The sequence below is a fragment of the Echeneis naucrates genome, chromosome 13 (assembly GCF_900963305.1).
Source record: "Echeneis naucrates chromosome 13, fEcheNa1.1, whole genome shotgun sequence".
NCBI lineage: Eukaryota > Metazoa > Chordata > Actinopteri > Carangiformes > Echeneidae > Echeneis > Echeneis naucrates.
Genome location: NC_042523.1, coordinates 19,321,984 through 19,346,275, shown reverse-complemented (window position 1 = coordinate 19,346,275; position 24,292 = coordinate 19,321,984). Strand labels below are relative to the sequence as shown.

Genomic DNA, 24,292 nt, shown 5'->3' with positions numbered 1-24,292 from the left:
AGTTTATTGTCTCCTCACAGGGACGTTTTTCTTTGGAGATTTAACTTTTCTCAGTCACAAAAAGGAACATCCTTATATGAATGAATGTTCAGTCTTGGCCTTTGGGAACAAGATATGATGACGAGTTACACAACTGGCTTTTGTGATGAAACGTGAGTAAGCTTTGTTTGCTGAATGAAGACTATAAGGAAAAGCAATTATTTAGCAGAACTTTAAGCAGATATTATCTTTATAATAGAAGTTTTACATGTAATTGAGAATTATCTGCAAGAGCTGCAATGAAATATGTAAATCATGAAAACCCACCAGTCCATGTATTTATGGTCTTTTACCAAGCTAAGGGTGAGGGCATCAGTGACAGAGATCCTCTGAAGGGTTTTAGGAGAGTTGGCAGTAATTTGGACATAGCAGCACACAATTGCTCCTGGCTAAAACACTACTGACAGGTCTATTACCACCCATCTCCTCAGAGGGCGGATATACACCCCTGAGCCGGTGATCATGACTTCCATAACAAGCCTTTCGATACGCCTGCAGCAAAATCATGCATGCACACACACACATATACATGCATACGCAAACACAAAAAAAATACGTACACTCATCCTTGCTGGTTGATTTATGAGCTTGAGCGCCCCGAAGGGGGGAGGCAGCGTTGTCGTCTCTCAGACATGCTGACCAGAGTATGAGCTATCAAGAGAAGACAGGGAGGCGGGCAGCTCTGTAATTAACACACTAAATAAATTAGACTGAAACATCCCGTAGTACATCAACAGGGGATACACTGAGAAATGATTTGGGCACTTAGTGCTAAAGCATCTGTGTTAAGAGAAAATTGCATAAATGACGGAAGTGATTCAAAGAGAACCTGATTCATACAGTCCTGGCAGCACATGAATGCTTCTTTCTTCTGTTGCCAGTGCTTTTTGAAAGAAAAAGAAAAGGTTATGATTGAAAGTATCCTTGCTCTGACATCCAAAATGAATAATTTATTGCAAGAAATGCCTGGAAATTTGTGATGAGTGCATGTGTTGTTACAGTACACTGATTGAGAAAAGGAAACGGGGCTTTTAAGGGTAATTGAACTCCTGACAACTCAGATGTACATATGAGATTTATGGAAGTCAGTAGAACGAAGAACGAGATTCTTGTTTTTGATACATGCTGCTTAATATTTGAGGTTGATTATTTTCGTGTAAGATGAATAAATGTTTTTTTTTTTTTCCTGCTCATTGTGTCACGGCAGATTTCACTGAATCAACGATTCACACACTAAATCCTTCTTTCAGTGACATTGACTCAGTCCATGGAAGTACTTCCTCTGGTCTAAGGCCGGAGTCAGACAGACACCCCTGTATGACTGAATGTTGTTCCCTCATTCATTTCAGTGTGACAATTAAGTTACTAAACTGTAAGGCACAGTGAGACAATCATCGGTTTTTGGTGATTGATATGGTTTCATACATTTACATTATATACATTGCACACAGTATATAAATTATTCTCACATCACGTGTTGGATGCCATAAACTGATTGCACTGCAAGCCATTTCATTCACAGCAACACAATTTATTCAAGGCCTTCAGCTGTTTTCATATGTGTTGCTAACCATCTCACGATAATCAGCTGTTTGTGTGAGCAAGACTGCTTTTGGGACGATTGTGCTGCTTTCATATTTTTTGTATATGTGTGTGTGTATATATATATATATATATATATATATATATATTATATATATATATTTTAAAACTGATTCACTAATTCATATCCAACCTTCTCAACAGACGGATCACAGCCACAGCATCAGCCAGTCACATGTCGTGCACATGCACCTCGGAGAGGAGGCGATCCTCATGCCATTGCCGATGACGACTGCCTCTCTTCGAATGTGATGGAGGACAATGGAGAGCATTGTGTGCATCGCGGAGAGCATCTGCCTTTATTGACTTTGGTAAGCCCAGTTGTTGCTTCTGCACTCAACATTTAGAGATAACTTCCTCTGTCATAACACAAAAGAGGGTGAAACACAGCGAGAGACGTCCATTCCCTCCTCTCACATCAGCCCCTGCTAATTACCGGAGCGTACACTAAGCTGACAGGTGAAGGTGTGCAATGTATGTCTTAGTGGGTGGAGGGGGGTGAAAGAGGCTGGCTAGCCCTGACACCACTCCACTCCTCTGACCTGCAGCTGAACTTGGACCTGTGAGAAAATAACAGGTTCTCCAATTAGGCCGCCAGTGTCTCACCGCAGGGCTGTTTCTGGAAGTCTTCCTTACCTTGCCACACAACAATTAGCCTGGAGGTGCTCACCCACCTGTGGAGACTTGCCTGACAGCCAGAGCTTCTCTCTTTTCACAGAGATATCCAGTGGGGAAAATGTTTCTACCCATTCCCTCTGATTTGTGCAGATATGCTGCTTTTACCTGCTTCAAAGCCGTGTGTTGTTCTAGTCCTAATTCAACTCAGTGGCAAACCTGAGGTGAGGCAACTCAGTCAATATAAGGCTGTGAAGCATCTCGGCCAAATCTGAATAATAGAAGCCTCCAAACAAATAACTACTGCCACTACATGCCAATGGAAGATAGGCAAAGTACACACGCATTTCCTCCTCATTCCTTAAACCAGGCAGTTGGAAGAAGTTTATTTTAGCCACTGAGTAATATAACAATAGTGAATGCATTGCAATGCTTCTATGAATACTTTTTTACACTCAACTCATTGTTTACCATAGTAAATGCTCCTACTATATTAATATCTACGTCTCCTATTAGTACCTTGGAAATATTGTGTTAATTTGTTCCTTGTTAAAATTACTACCATTGTATTCAGTTCCTCACAAATAAATTATAAAATATCTCCCACTTATTTCGGTTTGCATTCACGTTATTCACACCAACTAATTATACAGAAAGTATCGTTTTTCTTTTAGGAATAAAAATCTTTTTCTGGATTCTCAACTAAAATTTGAGGAATGCTCTCATTTATTTATATGAGCATATTTCAGCAGGAAAAAACATGAATGATGTAGGAAACAGTAGTATTAATAATAATATTATTTATTCATTGAGATTGAAAAGATAAAATGTTTAATCACACCTCCAGGAGGTGCTGGGGCTTCAGCTGTTGAAAGCTCACACATATGCAACGTACTATGAGTGTTTACATAAGGCGTTAAAGCACAGTATCCATCACTCAGTCCTAACCTCTGCTGTTTGTGTTAGAAATCATCCATGTCCGGTATCAGGCACTAAAAATACACTTTAGACTGTTCCTCACTTGCTCAGGGTCACAGAGGAGCCCTTAGGTGTGCTGCGGGCCCTCTTGTTTGCTGTACAGATAAAGATGATAAATGTCACAACATGGGGTGCTTAAATGCTTTGTTCTCCTGAACGTGATTAATGGTGAACTTTGACTACGACTAATGCATCTTCAAAAGCTTCCCCAGTAATGGATTTGCCTGAGCGTCAGCCCGGGAGAGCTACTGTAACTGCTTGACTTGCATACACACCCAGCAAGATGGGAGATATATATCCAAGAATTATTAAACATTTTTAGCATGCATATTGATGCTGAATTTTTATGGTCCAGACACACCAAAACAAAGAGACAAAAAAATAGCTTGAGTTTCTGGTTACCTAATCAAACCACATTAAACCAGCTGCAGCACGATGAATTTGAGATAAGAGGTTTAAGGTTTAATCCAGAAATGAGGGAACACACAGGATTTTATCAGTCAAAACTCAAAAGCATTTGCATCTTATTAAAACCAAACACAAGTTAATGATAGCTATTTTATTAAGTGTATTTAAATACATAAACACACACTTGTATATGGTAAAAATGATTTTACACAAACCTAAAAAAACAAACAAGCAAACAAGCTTACCAAACAAGCATTATTTACATCGGAAAAATACTGCACTTTTCATATGGAACATTAACAAATAAAAATAAATCTGTATAATTCAAAAAGTGAAAAGTCTTTAAAATTACAAATATTTGAAGGGACAGAAATGGGAGTTGGAGCACATTTCAGTGACAGGTGGTTGAAGACCGTGTTATAATAATGCAGGTCTAACATACTGATTGTTGCACTCATGCAAAGCCTGTGAGCTGAAAATGTCTGAGATTTTACATGTTCACCGTCTCTGGCACAGGCTGTGATTTATTCCTTCTGAGAATCTGTGACAGCTTAAGAGTCTTAGTGGCCTCGTGGCAGAAAGCGCACTTGTCCCGACTCCCGTGGAAGAACAAAGAAAAAAGTATAAGGGGCGACTGTAACATGATACATACAAACTATTTTAATCCAATTTAAAACAGCAGTTAAAAATACTGTTTTACAAATATTCAAAAAATCATATATTTTATACTTTATACATATTTCTACAGTATGATACAGTGTATGGCTTGGCAGAATAATTGATTTTTCAGACTGGGGAAAGAAAAATGCAAGCATTGCTGAGCAAATAAAGAACACATCAGTACCTTAAAACTGTAGACAAGAACTCCAATCTGAACTTTACAACTCTCTCCAAAAACAGCACGAAAAAGACTGTAAAAAATATACTTGCATTTGATAGTTATTTTTATCAACACTTAAAAAGCTTTCCTCTGAGACCAAGAAGGCACTGTAGCCATTTAATATTATAGTTTTTGGCAGTGAGGAGTGACTTATGATACATAAATACATAGAGACACTACAGTAAGGCAAAGTTTGATATTTTGGCACATGCATTTGAGGCAGCTTTGTGTGTGTGTGTGTGTGTGTGTGTGTGTGTGTGAGTGAGATCTTTCACGGAGAAGCACAATAAGTAGATGCTGTGACAAGTCACTGCGTTTTCATTAAGGCTTGACTGACCTGTTTGGATTTGACAAATTTACACTCCCTATACTGTAGACCAAAGGCCACAGTGTTTTCCAGTGCAATCAGTGCCCATGCATCTTAGCTCTTTGTATGGTGCGTTTCCCAGTACGTACAAAATAAAAGGCTGCATTAGGTAAAGATTGGATACCACCGATATGTTTCCAGCCAAATCCCTAAAGCATATGGCTCTAAATACCGCACAGGCTTCTTTTTTTTTTTTTTTTTTTTTTTTTTTATAACAGCGATCCTGAGGCACTATTTGTTTTCAGGTTGTCATTAGTCTTTGGTTGCTTTGTACGCACTTAGCTGGCTGCTTGAGTCTCTGACTGCACCAGGAGTGGGACCTCTTGCTCAGATTCTTCCGCCGCTCCATCAGAATTGTGAGTTTCTGAACTGAGATCTTGAGGTTCCAGCTGAGACACCTCTCCCTCGTGGGCCAGCGCTGCTTCCTTGGCCGCAATCCTCATCCTCTCCTCTTCCTCCATCTTAATTCGTCGCTCCTCAGCCTCGATTTCCTCCGTGGTGGGAATGGAGTTCTTCTTGGGTCTCCCCTTGGGCTTAGTAGGAGCTTCGTGACCTCCTTTGAGCACCTAGGATAACATGTAGACAATCTCAGTGGACTCCTGGTAATAAATAGCAGCAGCAGTTGAAGGCAATGCTTGCTATTATGGTAATTAAGAGAAGACATATTGCTACTGGCTGCCCCTTGTGCACTCATTTATCTTTAACGATTTCAGCCCTTTTTTTGTTCTCTGAGCTGTTGACCCTTCTACAAAAGTGTTTGCTCTCACTGCCGTCATCATCTGTCATGCCTCACACCGCACTTTGTCTTTCCACACCCTGTTGAGACCTCGCTTCTGCTCTTCTCACATTTATAGCACAAGCCAATATTGCATTAGCTGAATACTAGCAGTAAAATTAAACCCATAATTTTGGCATTTTTTTGCTCGATTTCTCCGAATGACAAAAACAAATGAATAAAGGAAATTGCAGCTGAGATGGATTCACTGAAGTTGCACCTATATGTGAGTTAAAAGGCTAGCTTGACAGTATCAAGATGCTGTTCTGGGTTGAAGCTTTTCTTTCTTAAATCTCTCATTTAATATCCTTCATGACTGCCACAGCTCTTGACCACTTCTCATATTAGTTATTATTTTTTAAGGTTTAAGAAGATCTGTCAGAGCACAGCATTACACTGATGCCTGTGCTGTTAATCTTTTCCAATTATTTTGGCTCCTCCAACACCATTGCTGAAACAGCTGAATGTCTTATATTTTTCTCTACTAATTTCTGACAGCAGGGACAGCTATTGTGTTGGGTGAACTTCTTTTTAGTCTTTGTTAAATGCTTTTGGGAATGAAGTCTCACAAACTCCCACCTCCTCATGAACGCCTGGTGTTCATTAAACTGATCCCAGTAATTCCCAATAATTTTGTGCAGGTATGAGGATGTGATGAATCTGACTTGGGGCAGAACATCTCACAGTGAAAAGTAAAAGAGGTTCAGGATGAGAATAAGAGCAACTTACCATTTTCTTCCACTTCATACGTCTGTTTTGGTACCATGTCTTCACCTGAAGCTGTGTGAGACCTAATGACTGGGCCAGGTCTAACCTGCAGAATCACACAAATAAAAAAAACAAGCTGCATTTTAGAATTTCTTTTTGTGCACTTCCGTACGATATTATTCACATGCGCTGATGATGCTAAATACCACCCCCCCACACACAAGTATAGGCAGCAATGCAGGCTTGTACCTTGACGCTGCTCGCATTGCAAAGAGATTACACAAACTTCTCTTAGACCCCCTAAATTCTAAATCTTTGAATCTCACATCAAAGCTGCCTTGCGAGCAGGTTGAGTCTGACAGTGTACACCTGCAGCTAAGGAAACAGTGTTTGAAACATCTGTACTGGGGTCAGTAATGCAATCATGGCACTTGAAGTTTGATGATTGAGGCTGTAAAAGAAATTCTGAATGTATCCACCACATGTGTTGATCCATGACTAATAGGGGTATTGGTTGGTTGGGAAATGTGATATCTCAGGAAGAGACAGATAAAGTCCGATTGTAAAGGAAAGAAGCAGCTATCAGGTTCCCCCCCACCCCCTTTTTGAAAAGTGAGATTTCCTCTTCCCTCGTCCGCTCAGGCTTTAACAGTCAGACGAGGGGTTTCCTGTCCCCACAGCCCCCAGGTAAAGGCACTACGTTTGACTTGATGGTGAAAGCGTAAGCCGAGACAGACAGAAGGAGTGAACAGAATTGAGAAAGCGCGGCAACAACAAATCCCTGAGATTCGTGGGATCTTCTACATAACCTTATACCTCACAGAAGAAACTGTGTGAACGTGTGTCTGTTAAAAGCAAAAGCCAGACATTCAGGCATTCAAACTGTCTGTCAAACTGTACTATCGTACATGCCCCAGTCTAAAGCAGGACAAAAACTGGAGGCAAGGAAAAGTAATAGCAGAAGATAAAACAGCCCATTTATTTATGGTTATTAGTTCACAATGGCGAAAACCACACTTGTATATTAATAGTAGAAGTATTTAAGTTACCACCTCAAGGCTACTGCAGGACTGCCATTTTGTTCCATCTTCACGTCTTTTACACATCTTGGGTGTATCCGAATACTTTTTAATAATGACGATGATGATTATAACAGGAAGAACTATTTAATCACTTATAATTATAATTGGAAGCTGTGTAAAACCATTACTGGTCCATGACATAAATAATTTAAAGTCTTTAATAGGGATAATTCCCCCCCCCCACCACACACACACACACACACACACACACACACACACACACACACACATACATACATACACACACACATACACACACACACACACATACATATATACACACACACACACACACACACACACACACACACATACACACACCCAGTCTTGATTCAAAACCACAGAGTTTTTACAGTTACAATCTTTGGATCATGACAAACCAAAGTGGGGAGCACGCCACACCTTTGATGTGGGGTTTTAGAAGGGGATTTTCTTTGTTGATGTTTTTCCGCGAGCTGGGTATTTAATTAATTTTCAACACAGTGTCAGAATCAGATATTTTGACAGGACACAGTATTTTGGCAGAGCCTTACACATGGGTGGTTGGTTTTGATCACCAGGTTCTGCTCTGCCTCGGGGCTTCTGCTTTAAGATGAGGCATGGCTCCTCTCCAACAGCTCCAGGCAAGCCGGGCCATATTTAATAATGCATTGTGGGAGTTTTCCCTCGGGTTAGGGATGTAAATGGAATGACAAATAAATCTGGTTTATTTCAAATATATTAATGTCTTCTCAGATTAGACGTGCTAAGCAGATATACTGAACGAGGATATCACGTTTAAGATTCATGCTTGTGTGGAAAGTGTAGCTATTTGCTTGTCCGTTGCATGAAAATGTTGTACATGTTTTTTTTTTTTGTTTTTTTTTCCTTAAACCACCATTTATTTTACTCTCCGTGTTTTCCTATGAAAAATGCAGAGATGAGTAAGGTAGGTGGTGCATACGAACACAGCCAGTCTCTACCTGATGCAAAAGGTTCACAAGCAGTTGAGAATTCCTCCTGCACTTGCGAAGTGAAGCTTTTTACAACATTTATGGTTCAATACTGGTTCTTGTTATAATGGAAAAGTAGCCTGAGGGCCAAATATAAAAGCAAGGCGTACAATAAAGCTGGAAAATATGGTCGAAGCCCATGTCAGGTCCCAAAAATGACCCACAGAATGGAACTTAAGACACAAGATATTAACATATATATTACTTCATCTTATTGTCGAAAGCTTAACGTACTTTATATACACCTGCACATGTGTGAAGTGATTGCCTGTAAATCAGTGTAATACATTTCTGTTTGCTTGTGTTGGCCACAGTCCCTGTTCCCTTGAATAAGGCAGTGTTTCTTTGTTGGGGCCTTCTGCTGGTTGAGAGCTGAAGGTTAAAGCGTTACTCTTGCCCCAACTAGAATGCCTTGAGGTAATGCCCTGGCTTAAACAAATTCACATTAGAGACATTCCCCACAGGAGAAATCAAAAATTTTTGATGTTAGGTTAGCGTCTTCTTGATAATTGCACTTGTGGCTTTGTGAATGCGTGGGAGTACTTTTGAAAACTCTTCCTGTGCCAGGTATGCAGATGAACAAAATCTCACTGTTGAATAACGTTTGTATGACTCTGGTAGCTTTCAGCTAGAGATTTTATAACTGTGATGAAAGTTAGCTTTTACTCATTATTTAGATTGCTTTCCTTAGTATAACTCAACCACACATTCCTTTGGGTGTCTATGAGGTTCACACAGTCAAGATCTTTTCCCACTCATTGTGTTTGGGTGATTCTGGTCTTTGAATGGGTCGATGCACAGCCCTCATCTTCCTAATCCAATCCACCAAGTACACTGAGATGCAAAATCACACATGGCTCTCTGAACTACACTGACCTGTCTGGTGTGGACAGGTACTTCTGCTTTTGGAACTTCTTCTCCAGGCCCATCAGCTGCAGCTCGGTAAAGATGGTGCGACTGCGCCGGGGCTTCTTCAGGCGGGGTGTGCTGCGCTCTGTTTCTGACTCGCTGCTGATGCTGAGGGGTGTCTGGCTGGGCGAAGGCTCAGAGCCTCGTGGATGCTGATGCTGTGGGGATAGCAAGGACAGATGCGAGGGAACCCCACCCGGAGACGATGGCTGAGGGAGGTGGGGAGGCAAGTTGGGAGGCTGCCGCGTGATCACTGAAAGGAGCGGGTAGGCACGTAGAGACGAGGAACCTGGAAGAGCAGAGACAGTGAGTCAGAAACAGAAAATAATATATAAAGTGCAGTGTTGGAGGGAAAGAGGAGAGAGATTAGATATTGTACTGAATCACTGTCTCGTCCGTCACCTTGGTTGTACTATTCTCGACTGCATGTAATTGCTTAGACAGGTTTATTTTTAATTACACTGTTTGCCGTGAAAAGTGTTATGCTTTTGACCTCTTCCATGTAGAGGGCTGTGATCTCAGTGACGCAGGCTGTGTTTTACACTGCTCCTCTGAACTCCTCAAATGAATGATTATTTTTTTTAGAGGTTGTTAAATGCTAACCGGCTTCCCAGCAAAAAACTGCAAGCACAGACTGAACCTGACAGCGTGATGTACAAGCCATGCACACAGAGAGACACATTTAGACTCAGACTGAGCAATAATAAACCCCAAAAGAAACTAAATCAGAGGCTGTTGAAGTAATAAACTTTTTTTTCCCTCTTAGGTTCTCCCTCACCCGTACACGTGGTCGTATACAAACACACACACACACACGTTTTTGCTCTTTATCAGTGCAGACAGAAGCAGCAAGACGCCAGAATCAATAAAAAGTAACACTTGTCTGGAGCCGAGGCGGGAGGGAAGGAGACCAGAAGGTTGGCCGAGAGGATGCAGTGGGTCAACCAAAGTGAATAAAATACCTGCCAGAAAAATCCTTACAACTTCAAATATAAAACCAATCCTTAAACCAAAATTTACAAGCAAACTGAGCACAGCATGGTCTGTAATGCATGTGCTGATAAGGAGCAGAAGAGGGGAAGGGGGGGCGTTATAGGAGTAGAGGAGGAAGATATAGGGAGTGATAAAAGGCTGCAATGGAGCAGAGAAAATAGCAGGTTGTCACACTCCACTACACAAAGTGTGTGTGTGTTTCAGGTTGTAGGTTGGTGAGCTCTCTCCTAATCTCCCCATCGACTGCAACAGAAAACATGCAAGTATCAGCCCACTCGCACACCCTGACTTTGATTTTTATTTTTATTTTTTTTTCCCTTTATTGCTGCTCCTTTACACTTTTGTACACAGTTGTAATAATGTTTTTCCTTAAGGCCAATAAGACAATTTGAAAGTGTGGCAGAAGAGGTCAACTTCTGTAAATGTACAGTACAACAATATATACACATATATGCCGCGCACAAATGCACAATAAACCCTGACGTTTGTTGCAAGTTAAGCATGAGGCATTAAGTGCTGCAAGCAAGTACCCACACAAGCAGGCACAGTTGTTCTACACTTAGATACAGACACACACACACCAGACACTGCCTTGGGCTCATCATGACATCACAGTAAGGCGCTGAGGTCATGAGTAATCCTCCAGCATTAGATTGCTGCTGTTGCAACAGGTCTAGACAAGAAAGTCTCTTTTCTGTTGTTGTGTTCTATCCCATTCCTTTCCGTTAATATCGCTCTGTTTTTCTTTCAGTATCATTGTTTGCTTTTTTTGATTACATTGAATACTCTGCTGTAATGTCCATGCTCCTTCTTCAGGGAGGAATTTCAGATCAATTTATACTGGAGTTTGAAGAAGGTATCACTCATCTCATCCTAAATGAGGAAAAATCTCAGTTCTTCTTCAGGTCTGTCAGGAAATCTCTTGTCAACAAAGAGCTTGAAGTTGTCTCCGGACAGTCCCCTTCGAGGGAACTCGAGGGAGAGCAAAGAGCGAAATGTCAGAGTTTCGTTGTGACTTTCCACTGACAGCGAAGCCGTGTCTCTGACATGTTGTTGACAAGTGCCAGTGTCCTGTCAGTAGTCTACAAATAAACTGTTTGAGTAACTGCAGGAGCGCGACTTAGGCCCATGCAAAAGCACACTGATACTCTTGATAATCACAGTTGGAATGCAGAGACTGGCACAAGTGCTTCTGGTAACCATTACAGAAGACATATCTGCTAAGAATAGATCAAGAGGAGCTCTTTGTTGAAGCATTCCTTTTAATTCCAATGATCTCTTCTATAGATTATGCTATCATTCTCATTAAACAGACTATTTTTAATTTTTGAAATGACACACACACACACACACACCTGCAGAGCCAGGAGCATCAATTCAGCAACTTCTAGGGGTTGTGCAGAATTTCCTGTTTCCTTTCATTACTTCTGCTACTTAACTTTACTTTAATTTACTTCTTCTAGTCTTCTTTCTATGCGATGTTGATGATTCACAGCTTAGTTATGAAAGGCGTATGCAAACTTTTGCAATGCTTTGCATATAAACTTTTTGATGGCACCTAGAGAGTCGACCAATTTAAAAAGATTTATGTTGCTTTGCTGTTTAGTTTTTTTTTTTTGTTTTTTTTTTTTTCTTTATCCTTTGAATGCAAAGTAGTCAGTGTCATGATGGGAGGGGCACCTTGCCTTGCAGTGTCTATACTTAGTCATAGCTTTATTAGAAGCATTCACCTTCAGGATATGACATATAACAGCATCAGCAGTATCCCATTGAGCGTTATTGTCAAAGCGCACAGACTCCTCTCCAGTTGAACCTGTGTGTCTGGCAAAAGCCAATGCATTAAACACAAGTGTTAACTATTTAATATGAAACCTGATCCATTTGGCTCTTCCTGTGGCGGCTAATATCAGCATGTTGCATCAATTGCTTTTAGAGCTGATTCATTGCTGATCCCTTGTCACAACAGAAAAACCTGATGGCAGTTGTTGTGTGGAAATGATGGGGAGATGACAGGATGTCAAGCATTAGCCGTTACTGCAGATGGAAGATGTGTGCAGATTTGTCTTTGTGTGTGTGTGTATGTGCCTGTGTGTGTTGACATGGGTGTAATCAACCTTTTAAAGACGGTTTATGCTTAATGGGAGATTTTATTGTCTTCAGCAGATTTGGTTTTAAGATGTGATGAAAACCCTTTTTGCTCACTTGGATTTCTTCTATAAGCCCTCAGTCAGTACCCAACGAGTAAGCAGCAGGCCTAAGGCTGAACACACTTTTTTTTTTTTTCATCCTGCTGTCAAGTGAGATTACACCGCAGTTGATCTTAATCTCTACCCATTGCAGAAGAGCACCACTAAAAGCTCTGCCCAGGGTCCTGCTGAGAGACAGAGCTCCAAATGAAATATTGTAACCTGCCATTACCCGCTCACTGCCCAGCACCAGTTTGAGCTCATTGTGCCTGATCCTACTCTAACTGACAAGGTATCAACTGTGCAAGTACTAACCACTTTTAATGTGCTAAATTAGGGTCTGTATTTCAACACGCATCATTAGATACGGACTGAGGGACTGAGGGAGATTAAATTAAAACTGACAGTGAAGAACACAGGGAAAAAAATATTAAGACAGAGAACTTGAGTGTCATGTAAATGACACAAAACCAGCAATTAAGTTGTTATCATCTCCTTCTTACAACACTGGTGGCATTGCTGTCTTTCAGCGGCCTCCACTGGTACTTTAAGGTTACAGCATCTCTTGTTTTGGTGTGAAGGGAATAAAAAAGTAAATCAGTTTTTCATTGTTGGGGGAGCACGCAGGGGCCAAACGCTGCTCCTCAGCCCAGAACCTGTAAGCCGGCCAGCTTCTATATCAAGCAGTAAAAGCCATTGATGTCTGGGAATATAGTGTGTCTCACACCCCCCGCTGCTACAAATAAGTGGTGCATACAGTGTACTGATATGCAGGGCGGGTTACTCTATCCATCCGAACAGAGAGGTGCCAAAGCCCAGTCATAGTGCCCTCTCGCATACACCAAATCCATATCAGAGGGATGAGGGAATTGCTTTGCCTATTTTTATCCACCCGTCGCTGTCATCATCAAATTGCAGTGGCTATTATTTCAGACTTTAGAGCAATTATCCTAATGGTTACTAGAGTGTGTGGTAGCCTTTGAGTTGTTTGGAATCATCTGGAACTGCAATTAAGAGTCGGTCAAGAGATTTTGTTTTGACAAGATAAGATGTGCAGGGCCAACTGAACGCTATCAGACTATTTTAGTGAAAGTGCAAGATGCATCTAAAATCTATCTCTCATGTATGTCTACATAGATATAGAGATTTGAATTGAAAAGATTGAAAAGGCTGCAAAAACTAGCCTCAGACAAGACTAAAAATTATCTACATCAATTTCCAATATGAAGAATAAGAAATTTGATTAAAGTCGTTTTTAAATGTACTTCCTTCCCCCCCAGCATACATTAAGATGCATGAATGTGCAGTGTCATTTTTCTGTCTGTGTTTTCATACAGCAATATTAATCTCTCACAGTTCCTTGTCATGTACTTTCCTGTAACATTAGAATAGATTAAGACGCAATCCTTCCGCGTGAAATTTTCCAAACAAGCCTCAAAAACCATTTAAAAAGGGCGTTTGATTTGGAAAAACAATTAAAACAATATATATTAGATGTGTAGATAACTTAAGATAACTGCAAGGTACAATTGTCGAGTAACATTTGACTTTAGCTCTCTTTCTGCTCTGCCGCCTCTTCCTTGACTTTTACGTGGGACAGACTTCTCAGTTCGGTCATTAATCAACAAAAGCTCCGAAGCATCAGTGAAACTGACGTTCACAGGCTCCGATTTTCAACACGGAGCTATTTAAATGCTGAAGTTTACAAAATTCAAAGCGAGGAAAGTGAAATCGCTGAGACCAGCTTAAATTCAGAAGAACAAAAAATTGGCTGGCTACTATTTGCGATTCGTTTTGAAACAGTCCCCTCAGAATAAGAAATCAAACTGTGAGATAAAATTGAGCAAAGGATGCATCGTAATCACTACAGATGTACAGATGTCTTCGTGTGCACAGTAAACTCAAAATCCAGGATTTGAAATAGATGATTACAACTTTACAACCCCACCAAAAAAAAAAAACTTTACAACAACATGACCCAATCCGTACTCCAACAAAAACATTTCAAATGAACACAAAGAGATGTCAAAATTGAACTGCCCTAACGTGTAAAAGTCCCACAACTTCAGTGCGTAAAACATGATCTCCTCTGATTAATTAAAGTCGCTCAATAAAAGCATCAGTCCTCTTACCGGAACACGAATGAAGAGGCTTCGGCCGAACAATGAGCGAAGGACACACCGAGTAGAGAGAAAGTTTCTCGAAATAATCACAAGTCTCCTTCGATAGAATCTCGTCAATCATGAAAGTCTTGTAGCGCCGCCGGGCCGCCTTCAGCTGGCCGGGGGAGGAGAGCCTGAGCTCGGCTTGACAGTGCATGATCTGCCCGCTGTGCGCCGCCTTCCTGCTGCACAACGCGTCTCTGCAGTGATGTCGAAACTGAAAAACTTGCGCGTCTTGAAGCGGGTCGGGCAAGTAGGGGAAAAAAAAAACAAAACAACAACAACAACAACAAAAACGCGACTGCTGCAGCTCACGCGTTTGGAGAGCTCATTGTTGACGTTTGCTCAGCTCTGCTCTCCGATCGCTCAGGTGTCGGGCTGAAGAAGGAGAAGAAGAGCGGGAGCCTCCAACTGGGACCGCGCAGAGCGCAAGAGTGGGATGAACTACCGACGTGTGCGAACACCCACTGCTATATAAACCATCCCTAAACACATCTCTGCTCCTGCCACCCCCCCCCCCCCCCACACACACACACACACACACTACTGCCTCTCTTTTACTAATACATTTGCGTAAAGTGCGTGCACACAACCACCTCCCAAACTTTATACCCCCCCCCCCGCTTTCTTTTTCCTCTATTTTGGTATTTTTATTCCTTCAACTTGCCACTCCATTTTTTTTTTGTTATCGATATCATGAAAGCTTCAAATTGAATGTAGGGAAAAAAAAAGTAAAATAAAATAACTTTAGGGAAAGTAACACATGCCGTTTGTTTCACACGTTTTATCTGAGTGGTTTATCTCAGTTTCCAATCTCAGTTTATGATCGTAGCGATTTCCTTTTTTTTTTTTTTAATACAAACGATTTCATGGACCCGATTCTAACTTTTTATTTATTTATGAGTTTGCTCTCTACATTATGGTGCAGTCCTTCGTGTAAGGTTTTAACCAATTAAATCATAACATGAGTAATCTAATCGAAAGCAGAAAAAGGCTGTAAGACCAAGAGTTAGAAATAAAACTTTGGAAACGTTTAACAGATTTAAATAGTATTATTTTAGTTTGTATAATGTGATGATAATATTATCATCAATATCTCGTTGATATTTTTTTTACTTAAAAATGTTTAATTACCTGCCTGCTTCTTGGGGCGCCTAAAGTTTGTCGTTAAAGGACGATTCGGTGAATTTCCGAGCAATTTTTATTCATCAATAATAGTGAAGGCTACAAGGGGCTCCGAAAAAATGACGAAATTGTATTTTTAACGACGGTTTAAAAAAAAAAAAAAAAACCCGGAAAAAATAAACCCTAAACCAACAACAACAAACCCCAACACCGTCAAACATCAGCATGAGCAGCTTTAAATCCTGAGACTTAAGTTTGTCGGCTTTGAGCGGAGAAATGTCTTTGTCAAACGGAGGATCAGCGTCGGCCCGATGAGTCCGACAATACAGAGAGGAAATCAGTCACTGTCACGTTCGCTTCACATGACAGTCTGTCCATTGTGCTCCACTTTTATTTTCTTTACAAGTCAGCCTTTGAAGGGATTAAACAAAATGAAAAATGATGCTTAAACTAATACTAAACTAAACTTAAACTAATACTAATATTTTTGAGGCGACATGCTTCTTGACTAAAAAGAGATAGTAGGATAATACATATATATAATTTACATGTCACTCAGCTGAAGTCGTTTATGGAAAAATGACGGTGCAGGTAGAGTTTCCAGTTAAAGGTGTGTGTGTGTGTGTGTGTGAGGGTCATCAGTAGGATTGGACACAAATTGAACTCACTGGCTGCTTGTGGCTGTCGAGGGCGTCGTGTTCAAAGTGTGGAGGAGGATTATGGAGGAGGAAATATGGGAGCCCTGCATGGGGAAAAAAGCTCGGCTTCGATCAAAGAGGAAAGAGATGAGAACAACTGCTGTGGAGCTCAGTGGACTTTTTCGGGGGCTGGGGGAGAAATAGGAAAAATAAAATAAAGTCAGATGTGATCCGGCTCATATTTACCCTTATAGGCCTAGTTTTATTTTACCTGGAAATTTTCACTATAAAATCGAGCCCCCTCCCGTTATTTTGAATGAAGCATCAGGGTACATGATGTTTTTTTGAAACAGTTGCTTTGGATTTGTTGGATGTCTTTTATAACTCAGTCAAGACTTTGGTCTAGACCTGCTCAGTATGTAAAGTACCTTGATGTAACTGTTATGATTTGGCATAAAAAAATAGCATTGCTTTGCTATAAACAAACCCTACCAAGTATGGGATCAAGGAGGAGGAGGAGGGGGTGGACTACAAATTAATTTTAGTTTATTTTCGTGAAAATCGAGATTGAATGGAAAGACAAACGATGTCCGAGTACTGAGGCGCCAGTGAGCCCAACAACCTGGAGCTTAGCTCCGACGGTCACGGCTGCAGAAATCTTGCACTTGAAGTTTGCTTTGCCGGGCTGCAGCAGGGCTGCAGCGGGGGAGGAGGGGAAGGTCTCCGGGTGCCTGGAAGTGGATCATTTCGGGAGACACGCTTCTATATAAATCCGCACAGCAGCGGCTACCGAGCGGCCTCTCTAATCCGCCCGCTCCAGGGCTGGAGACGCCAGGCAGATCAAGCAATTAAAAGAGTTATGCCACAGCCAGAGGCGTATTAAGGGGCCTTCCTAGTATTGACACCGAGCAGGGGATACTCTCTATTAGGGCCCTTTGGTAGCATCATGATGCAACCCGACACGGAGCAGATTACAGGCAACACACAGGGCGAAGGGCCGCGGGTGCAAATGCAGCTCCGCTTTTGGACGGCAGCAGGGGATGTAGTTATCGATACAGCACGGTGAGCCGATCTAAGCATCATAAGCACTTTCGGAAGGGTAGATTATGCCCTCAACACGGACATTAAGATAGGTGATCATCATTTTGTAGTAAGAAAGCCTGAACAAAGACACTGTGGCATTAATGCTGAAAGGCTGATGGCAACGTGCTGCTAGTTCTGGGATGAAGCGATAGATGACATTTTCAAAATATGTGAAGTGAGCGAAACTTGTGCCGTTTAACCTTTCTGCTGGGACTGAACAGGATGCTATTGTGCTCTACTGTGTTTAACAAGTAAAGCGAAGAATAATTTTTGTGCTGTAACGTGAACAATGTCGGTGACAAATCCATGGGAAGACTTGAAAGCATCCTAAATAGAAAGGTCAATTGTAGGAGCAGATTGTGGCTCAGATATATTTAACATCTTAATTGATTCAATGAAAGGATGTGTGTGGCGCCACCTGTAGATTACTTCATAACCCACTGCACAAGTGTATTAGTTACAAAAGCCATTTATAGGTGCACCTCAGGCCATGTGTGCATATATTATAGCATGTAAGACAAATATACAATGGCTCAGTTAACTGTCACATAGATAAAGAGCTGTAAATAGTCTTCACCCATAATAAGGGCTTTGGTGTTGTGGCCAGAAAAATGACAACACAAGTCAATGAAAGGAGATTTATAAGAATGAAAATGTTCATTGTAAAACAGTTTGTCATACAGACTGAAGATAAAAAAATAAAATAAAGCAATTTTTAGAAAGAGCAAGGTCTGCTGTAATAAAGGATGGTGCCCTATTGATAGTGGTGCTGGTGGAATCTTTAGCTGACACTTGGTCTGTTTTGAAAAATACCTGAAGTTTTTAAAAATCAGAGAGCACCATTTAAAGTCTATTTGCATAACATAAAAACCGGCCAATATCTTTTTTTTTTTTAAACATGTTTTCCAAATATGAATACCAGTCATACCCGATTTTTTTTTTTTTTCCCCCTCCTTTGTCCTTGCTGTAAAACAACCCCACCCCAAAAGGCCAGGACATCTGTGAGGAAATGCTCACAAATTAATTTACAAATGTAAAAACACCTTAAAAGTAAACAAAAACAGCTCTAAGGCTTGGATCATCGAATCTTCAGACCGGTAGGATCATGTACAAACCACCTGAGTATACATGAATTTATCAGCATAATTCATGCTCTTATTTGAGAAGGTGTGCGCAAATTTGAAGAAGTGAAGTCTTTAAAGAAATCCTTTGCATGAATCAGTACCGTCGCCATCTGCTGTCTTGGTAGCCACGGTTGCTGCCTCTGTCGTCATGATGTCTGTGTCCACCTCTGCCGTCATGGTGACGGCTGCTGCTCCTGTCACTCTGATGGTGATAGTTGTGATGGCTGTGGCCTTGTTGCTGATGGCGACCATAATTTGGATCATCTGTGTGGCGCTGGTTTCTGCCACTGCTGTTCATGTGGGGCGGATGATGCCGGTAAGGGATGTTATCGTGTTGCCTTGAGCCTCCTCCACCAGAATTTCCACTTGCAGACGACAGCCTCTGCAGAGGCTTGGAGAAACCACCATTTAACTGCTCAAGCTGCTGCATGTGGAACTGCCACATCAGGTTGTTCATCTATAGAAGGGAAAGAGTTTAACAGCAACTGTGATTCATACTGTTAATTGAAGCCAAAATATCGGTTTCTATTCCTGTCATACAATATGTGTAAACATTTCCTCCTTTGTCGCTGCAGGAGCAGACATGCATAAAACTCGAATAAAGTAAAGGTCTAGTCTTAAAAGTCTGAAAATATTTACCATGGCATGCTTCTGCAGATTATCAGGAGAGGGAAAGGACCTCTGCATTTGGGGCGGAGTATATGGCGGAGAACTGAACTGGACTGGGGTCCTGCAAGGGCAAAGAAAACCACAAATCATTTGTGAGTAAAAAGCAAGTTTACATTATGACATTTCACATATTGACAACTGTTAACTTCTGCATGATGCATATTTGACATCAATATTTCCGATTATTTAAGTCAAGATTTTTAGTTCATGCTTTAAGCATATTAAGCTGGTTTCGTATTCCTAGAAAGATAGTGTGTAATAATTTTATGAAATTGAGCCGTTGGAAAAATAAAATCACAAAATTCTCACTCACAATATTTCCTTCAAGAACGCTACAGATGAGAAATTTACTGCAAGGTGACAAGCCCGTACTTCCATGCTGTTTTGATTGTGATGTGATAGAATGCCAAGCCAATTTGATAGGTGGAATTGAATTTGCAATCAAGGTTTCAATCAGTGAGTTTGTCCAAAGCTCTGACTTGTATTGTTTGTTTATTTTTGTGTTAGTCAGGCTTTCAGTGGAAGTTGGTTAGATTTAAAAGACATGACTGGATCCACCAAACCAAACTACTTAGAACTACTACCAGAATTTAGGTCTGACAGACAAATAAAGGAAAAACCTGAATCAATGAAAGCAGACACATTAAAAACAAAGATACTGCAACAAAATACAACTGAGCATTTGACATCCAGACATTGTCTGTTGCTGGTATATTAAAAAAAAAAGGGCCCAGTTCACGAGTTTATTACTGGAGCACAGCAGGAGTTTCGATCACAACAGTGTCTCAACTTAGCTCCCTCAGAGCATTTCGCTCTGGGAAATAGACATTTGATGACTGTGTATTGTGTAGTTTGATATGTACAGAAAAACAGAGAGAAAGAGAGAGAACTTTTGAGTGTTTGTCACTTGGACCACAGAAAATATTCCCACGCTTGCACATGCTGAATTGCTGTCATCAAACCAATAGGAAAATTTAGGCCAATGCACAAACAGTGGTATCCATCACAAATAGTAAAGGATCAAATGAGGGAATCTTTTGGAAGAACAGGGCTTCCTCCCTGCAGTCGAGTTTCTATGGCTTGTACAATCACTGCCAAGGTGCACTGAAGTTGTTCTGGCGGCATGTGGTGGTCAAACATCTTACTGAGATATTTTGGTTTTTCCTTCCATGTGTAACCTGTCTGTATGTATATAGGTGAATATTATATATACGTATATACACATAAATTAGAATAGACTGATATTTCCTAATTTAATTCTGGTGCCAGTGCATTCAGAGTGACGAGCAAATGGGTTCAACAGTCACTGCGGCATTAAATTTGGCATGAGAAATGGGAAGGAGTGCATACCAAATGATGTATGTGTAAATACAGACCAATCCAATCCCAGTTCATGCCAAATCTTAAGTCAGAACTCCAGTTTTAGTTCACAGGGCACTGCCAAGAAGACCGTTGTGCATGTCTGGTTAATATTTAACAAGGCGGCAGCATCGAGTGGTGGCAAATCTAAACATTGTACAGTACTTACTGTACCTCCTAAATATGAAATACTGACCAGATAACCGCATACCAAATGGTGGCATTCATAAAAGCTGCTAAGCAGCACGGAAGCACAGTGGTTAGTGCTGCCACCCCGCAATAAAAAGGATGCGGTTTGATTCCCGGTGAGAGCACCTGAATATGTCTAAGTTAATTGGTCAATTGGTGACAAGTAATGGACTGGGCTACAGCAAGGAACGGCGACCCCCCAGCTCCTAGACCAGACTAGACGAGATGGGACCTCCCCGTAAACCAGACCCCTGCAGAGAGTAGTCACTAGACCAGACCAGAGAACAGACCCCTCCAGAGACCGGACCTCTGCAGAGAGTAGAGACTAGACTAGATCAGATAAGACGCTGGACCCCTCCATTTAAAAAAAAAAAAAAAAAAAAAAAAAAAAAAAGGGGGGGGGAGACAAACAAACAAAAAAGACTATTGTAGTTTCCTCCTTGTTTTGGTGCTTACTGCGCATTTTCCAGAACCAGCTCTGTGGTGACCCCAGGATGTCCCGCATACAAAATTAGTGCCAGTGGATTTGTTTTATTATTTATTTATTTATTTAATCAATTTTGGGACAATTTAAAATCGATTCTGAATCGTAGTAAATAATTGCGATTCCTATATGAATCGTTTTTTTTTGGGGCACACCCCTAATAATTACACGATGACTTGCCTCAAATTAAGAATCGTTAAACAAAGTGAGTTGACAGAAACTAGTGAATATTGTGATCAATTTAAAGGTAACTTTCATTTGATCCAATTTGCTGCATAATTCAAAGCTGTGAAACATGATAAAGAATCCACTTCCAACTAACATAATTTAATCAGTTCAGATAGCTCGAAACAACCAGGTGACCAGGTTTTGGTTCTGGCCCTGTTCATGAGACATTCTTACCTCTGGCCATGGGGATTAGGAGTATTTGCAGGACTTGAACTCTGTGAGTTCCCTGGACTGCTGCTATGACTACTACCTATGATGGATGAAAACAAAAATTGTCATCTTAAAAGAACCACCTAACACAACAACTATGCATGCATGACAATCGTGTACTTTTCCTGTGTTAAAATGTGTGATAGAAAAGAATATAACTATGTTATTGGCAATTTAAATGAATAGTGGCAAAAGAACTGAACCAGGCCTCCTAAACTTGTCTTAACCTGCCTCTTTTGTATAAAGGCTGATAACTTTTTTTTTATTTTTTAAATCTAATTGAATGTATCTTTAGTGGGTGATATTGTACTTAGCATTTTTCAGAATGGGTTTCTGGGCAGTTTATTAATGGCTTAAAAATCTTAAAAATGTTTTAGGAGTATAACTATAACTTGTCAAGCACGACAAAATTGAAAAAAATGGATCTTAACATTTGTAGATGAAGGAAAATGACGTCTGGATCTTGTTATTAATATTTATTTGTTTATCTCCTGAGGCGAAGTTTAGCCTCATTATAGCCAACAATTCTTAGTGTTTGAAACTTTTGATGGACGTGACAACCTAAAAAAAAAAAATAAATAAACAAAAACTGATCACTGTGACAAAATGAACGTACCTGATCTGAATTGCACATGAATCGTCCTCCCAAACAGGGATATTCCGTTCAACAGCTGCATGGCGTACGGCACGGACACCTCGTGTTTGTAAATGGCAAAACCAAATGTTTTCTGTTTCCCATCGGCATCTTTGGGAATTTTAGTTTTGATGAGTGGGCCTGCCTGTAAAAACAACAACAACAACAACAACAACAAACGAATCAGTTAATGACCTAGCCACACCAACCGCTTGCTAAAGCTAATACGAGCTAACTAACTACCCAAAATGAATCAATGCGATCTTTTAAAACTCTGTGTGAGCAAAATAAAAGCAATGTAGTTGCAACACCTGTAAAGTAATCCCACAATAGCCCACCACCCCGTTAATAATACTTCTGAGCCCTGTTTAACTCTTTTCAACGCTTTCACTTTGTTAGCATTGTTGTGTTATGCTAGCCATAAAGTAGACGTTAGCTAGCCGTTAGCGGAAGCAGCACCTGTAAAAACAGCTCGAATAAAAGCTCCTCCGTCACCCGTGAATCTAAGTTTCTTATGAAGAGCGTCCGGTCCGCTTCTTCCTCTATTCCCATTGTGTTTGAGCAGATACGGCCAGCCTCCAGGCGATGTGGATGTTAACAATTAGCCTTTCAAAAGCGCTTTTACGGAATATAAACGGAGGGCCCCAGCTGCCGTAAAGTGAAATGCCGCTAAGAGGCGTTTGTGTCGTAGTGAGTATCGGTGTCTTTACGACATTGTAAATACGTTGTTTTTAACTGCAGTGATAAGCCCACGTTATTTTACATTTACATTTATTTTAAGAATGCCATCATGTTTACAATATTTCTCATGCAAATAAGACGTAGCTACATAGCTACAAATCGAGTTGTAAATGTTGACCAAATCTGTGACTTTTATTTTTATTTTTAATGGTAGGCTAACTTCTAACTCATCACTCTCGCGCGCTTTCAATGGATGCAACTGATAAATATTGCTGTAGAGCAATACATTTTATTTGAAAATATTTTAAATAAAACACAGCAGTAATTCCTCAAAGAAGTAGAGAGACAGTGTCCTACAGGATGCATCACAAGCTTTCCAGTTTTCATGCTCTGTTCATGCTCTGTGAGTCAGATCGACTTGTATCTCTTCAAGCATTTATTTTAGACTGAATTGCAAAAAAATGAAAAACAAGCAAACCATACAGTCGACATTAATGGAAAATTATTTTGTTATTAAGACATAACGAGCTTCTTTTCTTAGCAGACATTTTAATTTGTCACATTTGGAAAGTACACATGGTGGTAACAATGGCTCTTTTGTCCTAGTTTGATGAGACAGTGTCATCATGAGTAAGCATGAAAAATACCTGACACCCTGAAACTTGGAAGTGGCCCAGCTAAATAGTTTTCAGCAGCCCATAAATTTCACCTGGTTTTATTTGATTCGTGAAAATGCATTCAGTGCAAAAGACAATAGACATTTCAGTTTTGCATGTGCATACCTTTCAGCATTTATGACAGCATAGTTGTGATTCTTTTTTTTATGTTTAGTGTGAATATCTATTTTTATTTAGTAAGGCCAAATGCAATTTTGTACACGCTTCTCTTGCAAACATTAGTTCGTCTCTTCTTTTTTTTTTTTTTCCTTTTCTTAATCTGGGTCCACTCTGGGTCAGTGGCTCATGAGCATTGAACACTAGAGTGTTTCTGATTGTGGTGACATTATTGAGTTTGGAGGTCAAGTAGGCAGTATGATAAGGTTGATTTACACCCTAATCATATGGGCCTCCATATTAATTACATCACTTTGAACTGTAATGATTTTCTCCTTCACACCTGGGAAATATCCTCACAGATTCTGGCCTTTTGAAGCCCAAGGAAGAGAAACAAGG

At 40.5% G+C, this 24,292-nt stretch overlaps 2 protein-coding genes across 2 annotated transcripts; both read right to left on the bottom strand.

The window, feature by feature from the left end:
- Window positions 1-5,065: 5,065 nt before the first annotated feature.
- barx2 (BARX homeobox 2) lies at window positions 5,066-15,095 on the bottom strand. Its single transcript, XM_029518231.1, has 4 exons — window positions 14,667-15,095; window positions 9,323-9,644; window positions 6,394-6,478; window positions 5,066-5,455 (listed from the first exon to the last, which is right to left on the bottom strand). Exons 1-4 carry the CDS (start codon window positions 14,851-14,853, stop codon window positions 5,168-5,170), a joined length of 882 nt encoding a protein of 293 aa, XP_029374091.1. The 5' UTR covers window positions 14,854-15,095; the 3' UTR covers window positions 5,066-5,167.
- A 3,071-nt stretch (window positions 15,096-18,166) lies between these two features.
- Window positions 18,167-23,090, bottom strand: rbm7 (RNA binding motif protein 7). Its single transcript, XM_029517809.1, has 5 exons — window positions 22,899-23,090; window positions 22,422-22,584; window positions 21,770-21,845; window positions 19,306-19,396; window positions 18,167-19,123 (listed from the first exon to the last, which is right to left on the bottom strand). The coding sequence occupies exons 1-5, from the start codon at window positions 22,989-22,991 to the stop codon at window positions 18,761-18,763; spliced, it is 786 nt and encodes a 261-aa protein (XP_029373669.1). The 5' UTR covers window positions 22,992-23,090; the 3' UTR covers window positions 18,167-18,760.
- Window positions 23,091-24,292: the final 1,202 nt, after the last annotated feature.

What these genes read in the sequence shown, in the direction of transcription:
- barx2 (XM_029518231.1), bottom strand. Translation starts at nt 14,853, where the DNA reads ATGCACTGTCAAGCCGAGCTCAGGCTCTCCTCCCCCGGCCAGCTGAAG. An exon ending in GCCTCTTCATTCGTGTTCCG is followed by an intron (nt 9,645 to 14,666) that starts GTAAGAGGACTG and finishes CTGCTCTTCCAG; the next exon opens with GTTCCTCGTCTCTACGTGCC. An exon ending in GTATGAAGTGGAAGAAAATG is followed by an intron (nt 5,456 to 6,393) that starts GTAAGTTGCTCT and finishes ATGTTATCCTAG; the next exon opens with GTGCTCAAAGGAGGTCACGA.
- rbm7 (XM_029517809.1), bottom strand. Translation starts at nt 22,991, where the DNA reads ATGGGAATAGAGGAAGAAGCGGACCGGACGCTCTTCATAAGAAACTTA. An exon ending in CCTAATCCCCATGGCCAGAG is followed by an intron (nt 19,397 to 21,769) that starts GTAAGAATGTCT and finishes TTGCCCTTGCAG; the next exon opens with GACCCCAGTCCAGTTCAGTT. An exon ending in ATCTGCAGAAGCATGCCATG is followed by an intron (nt 19,124 to 19,305) that starts GTAAATATTTTC and finishes TCCCTTCTATAG; the next exon opens with ATGAACAACCTGATGTGGCA.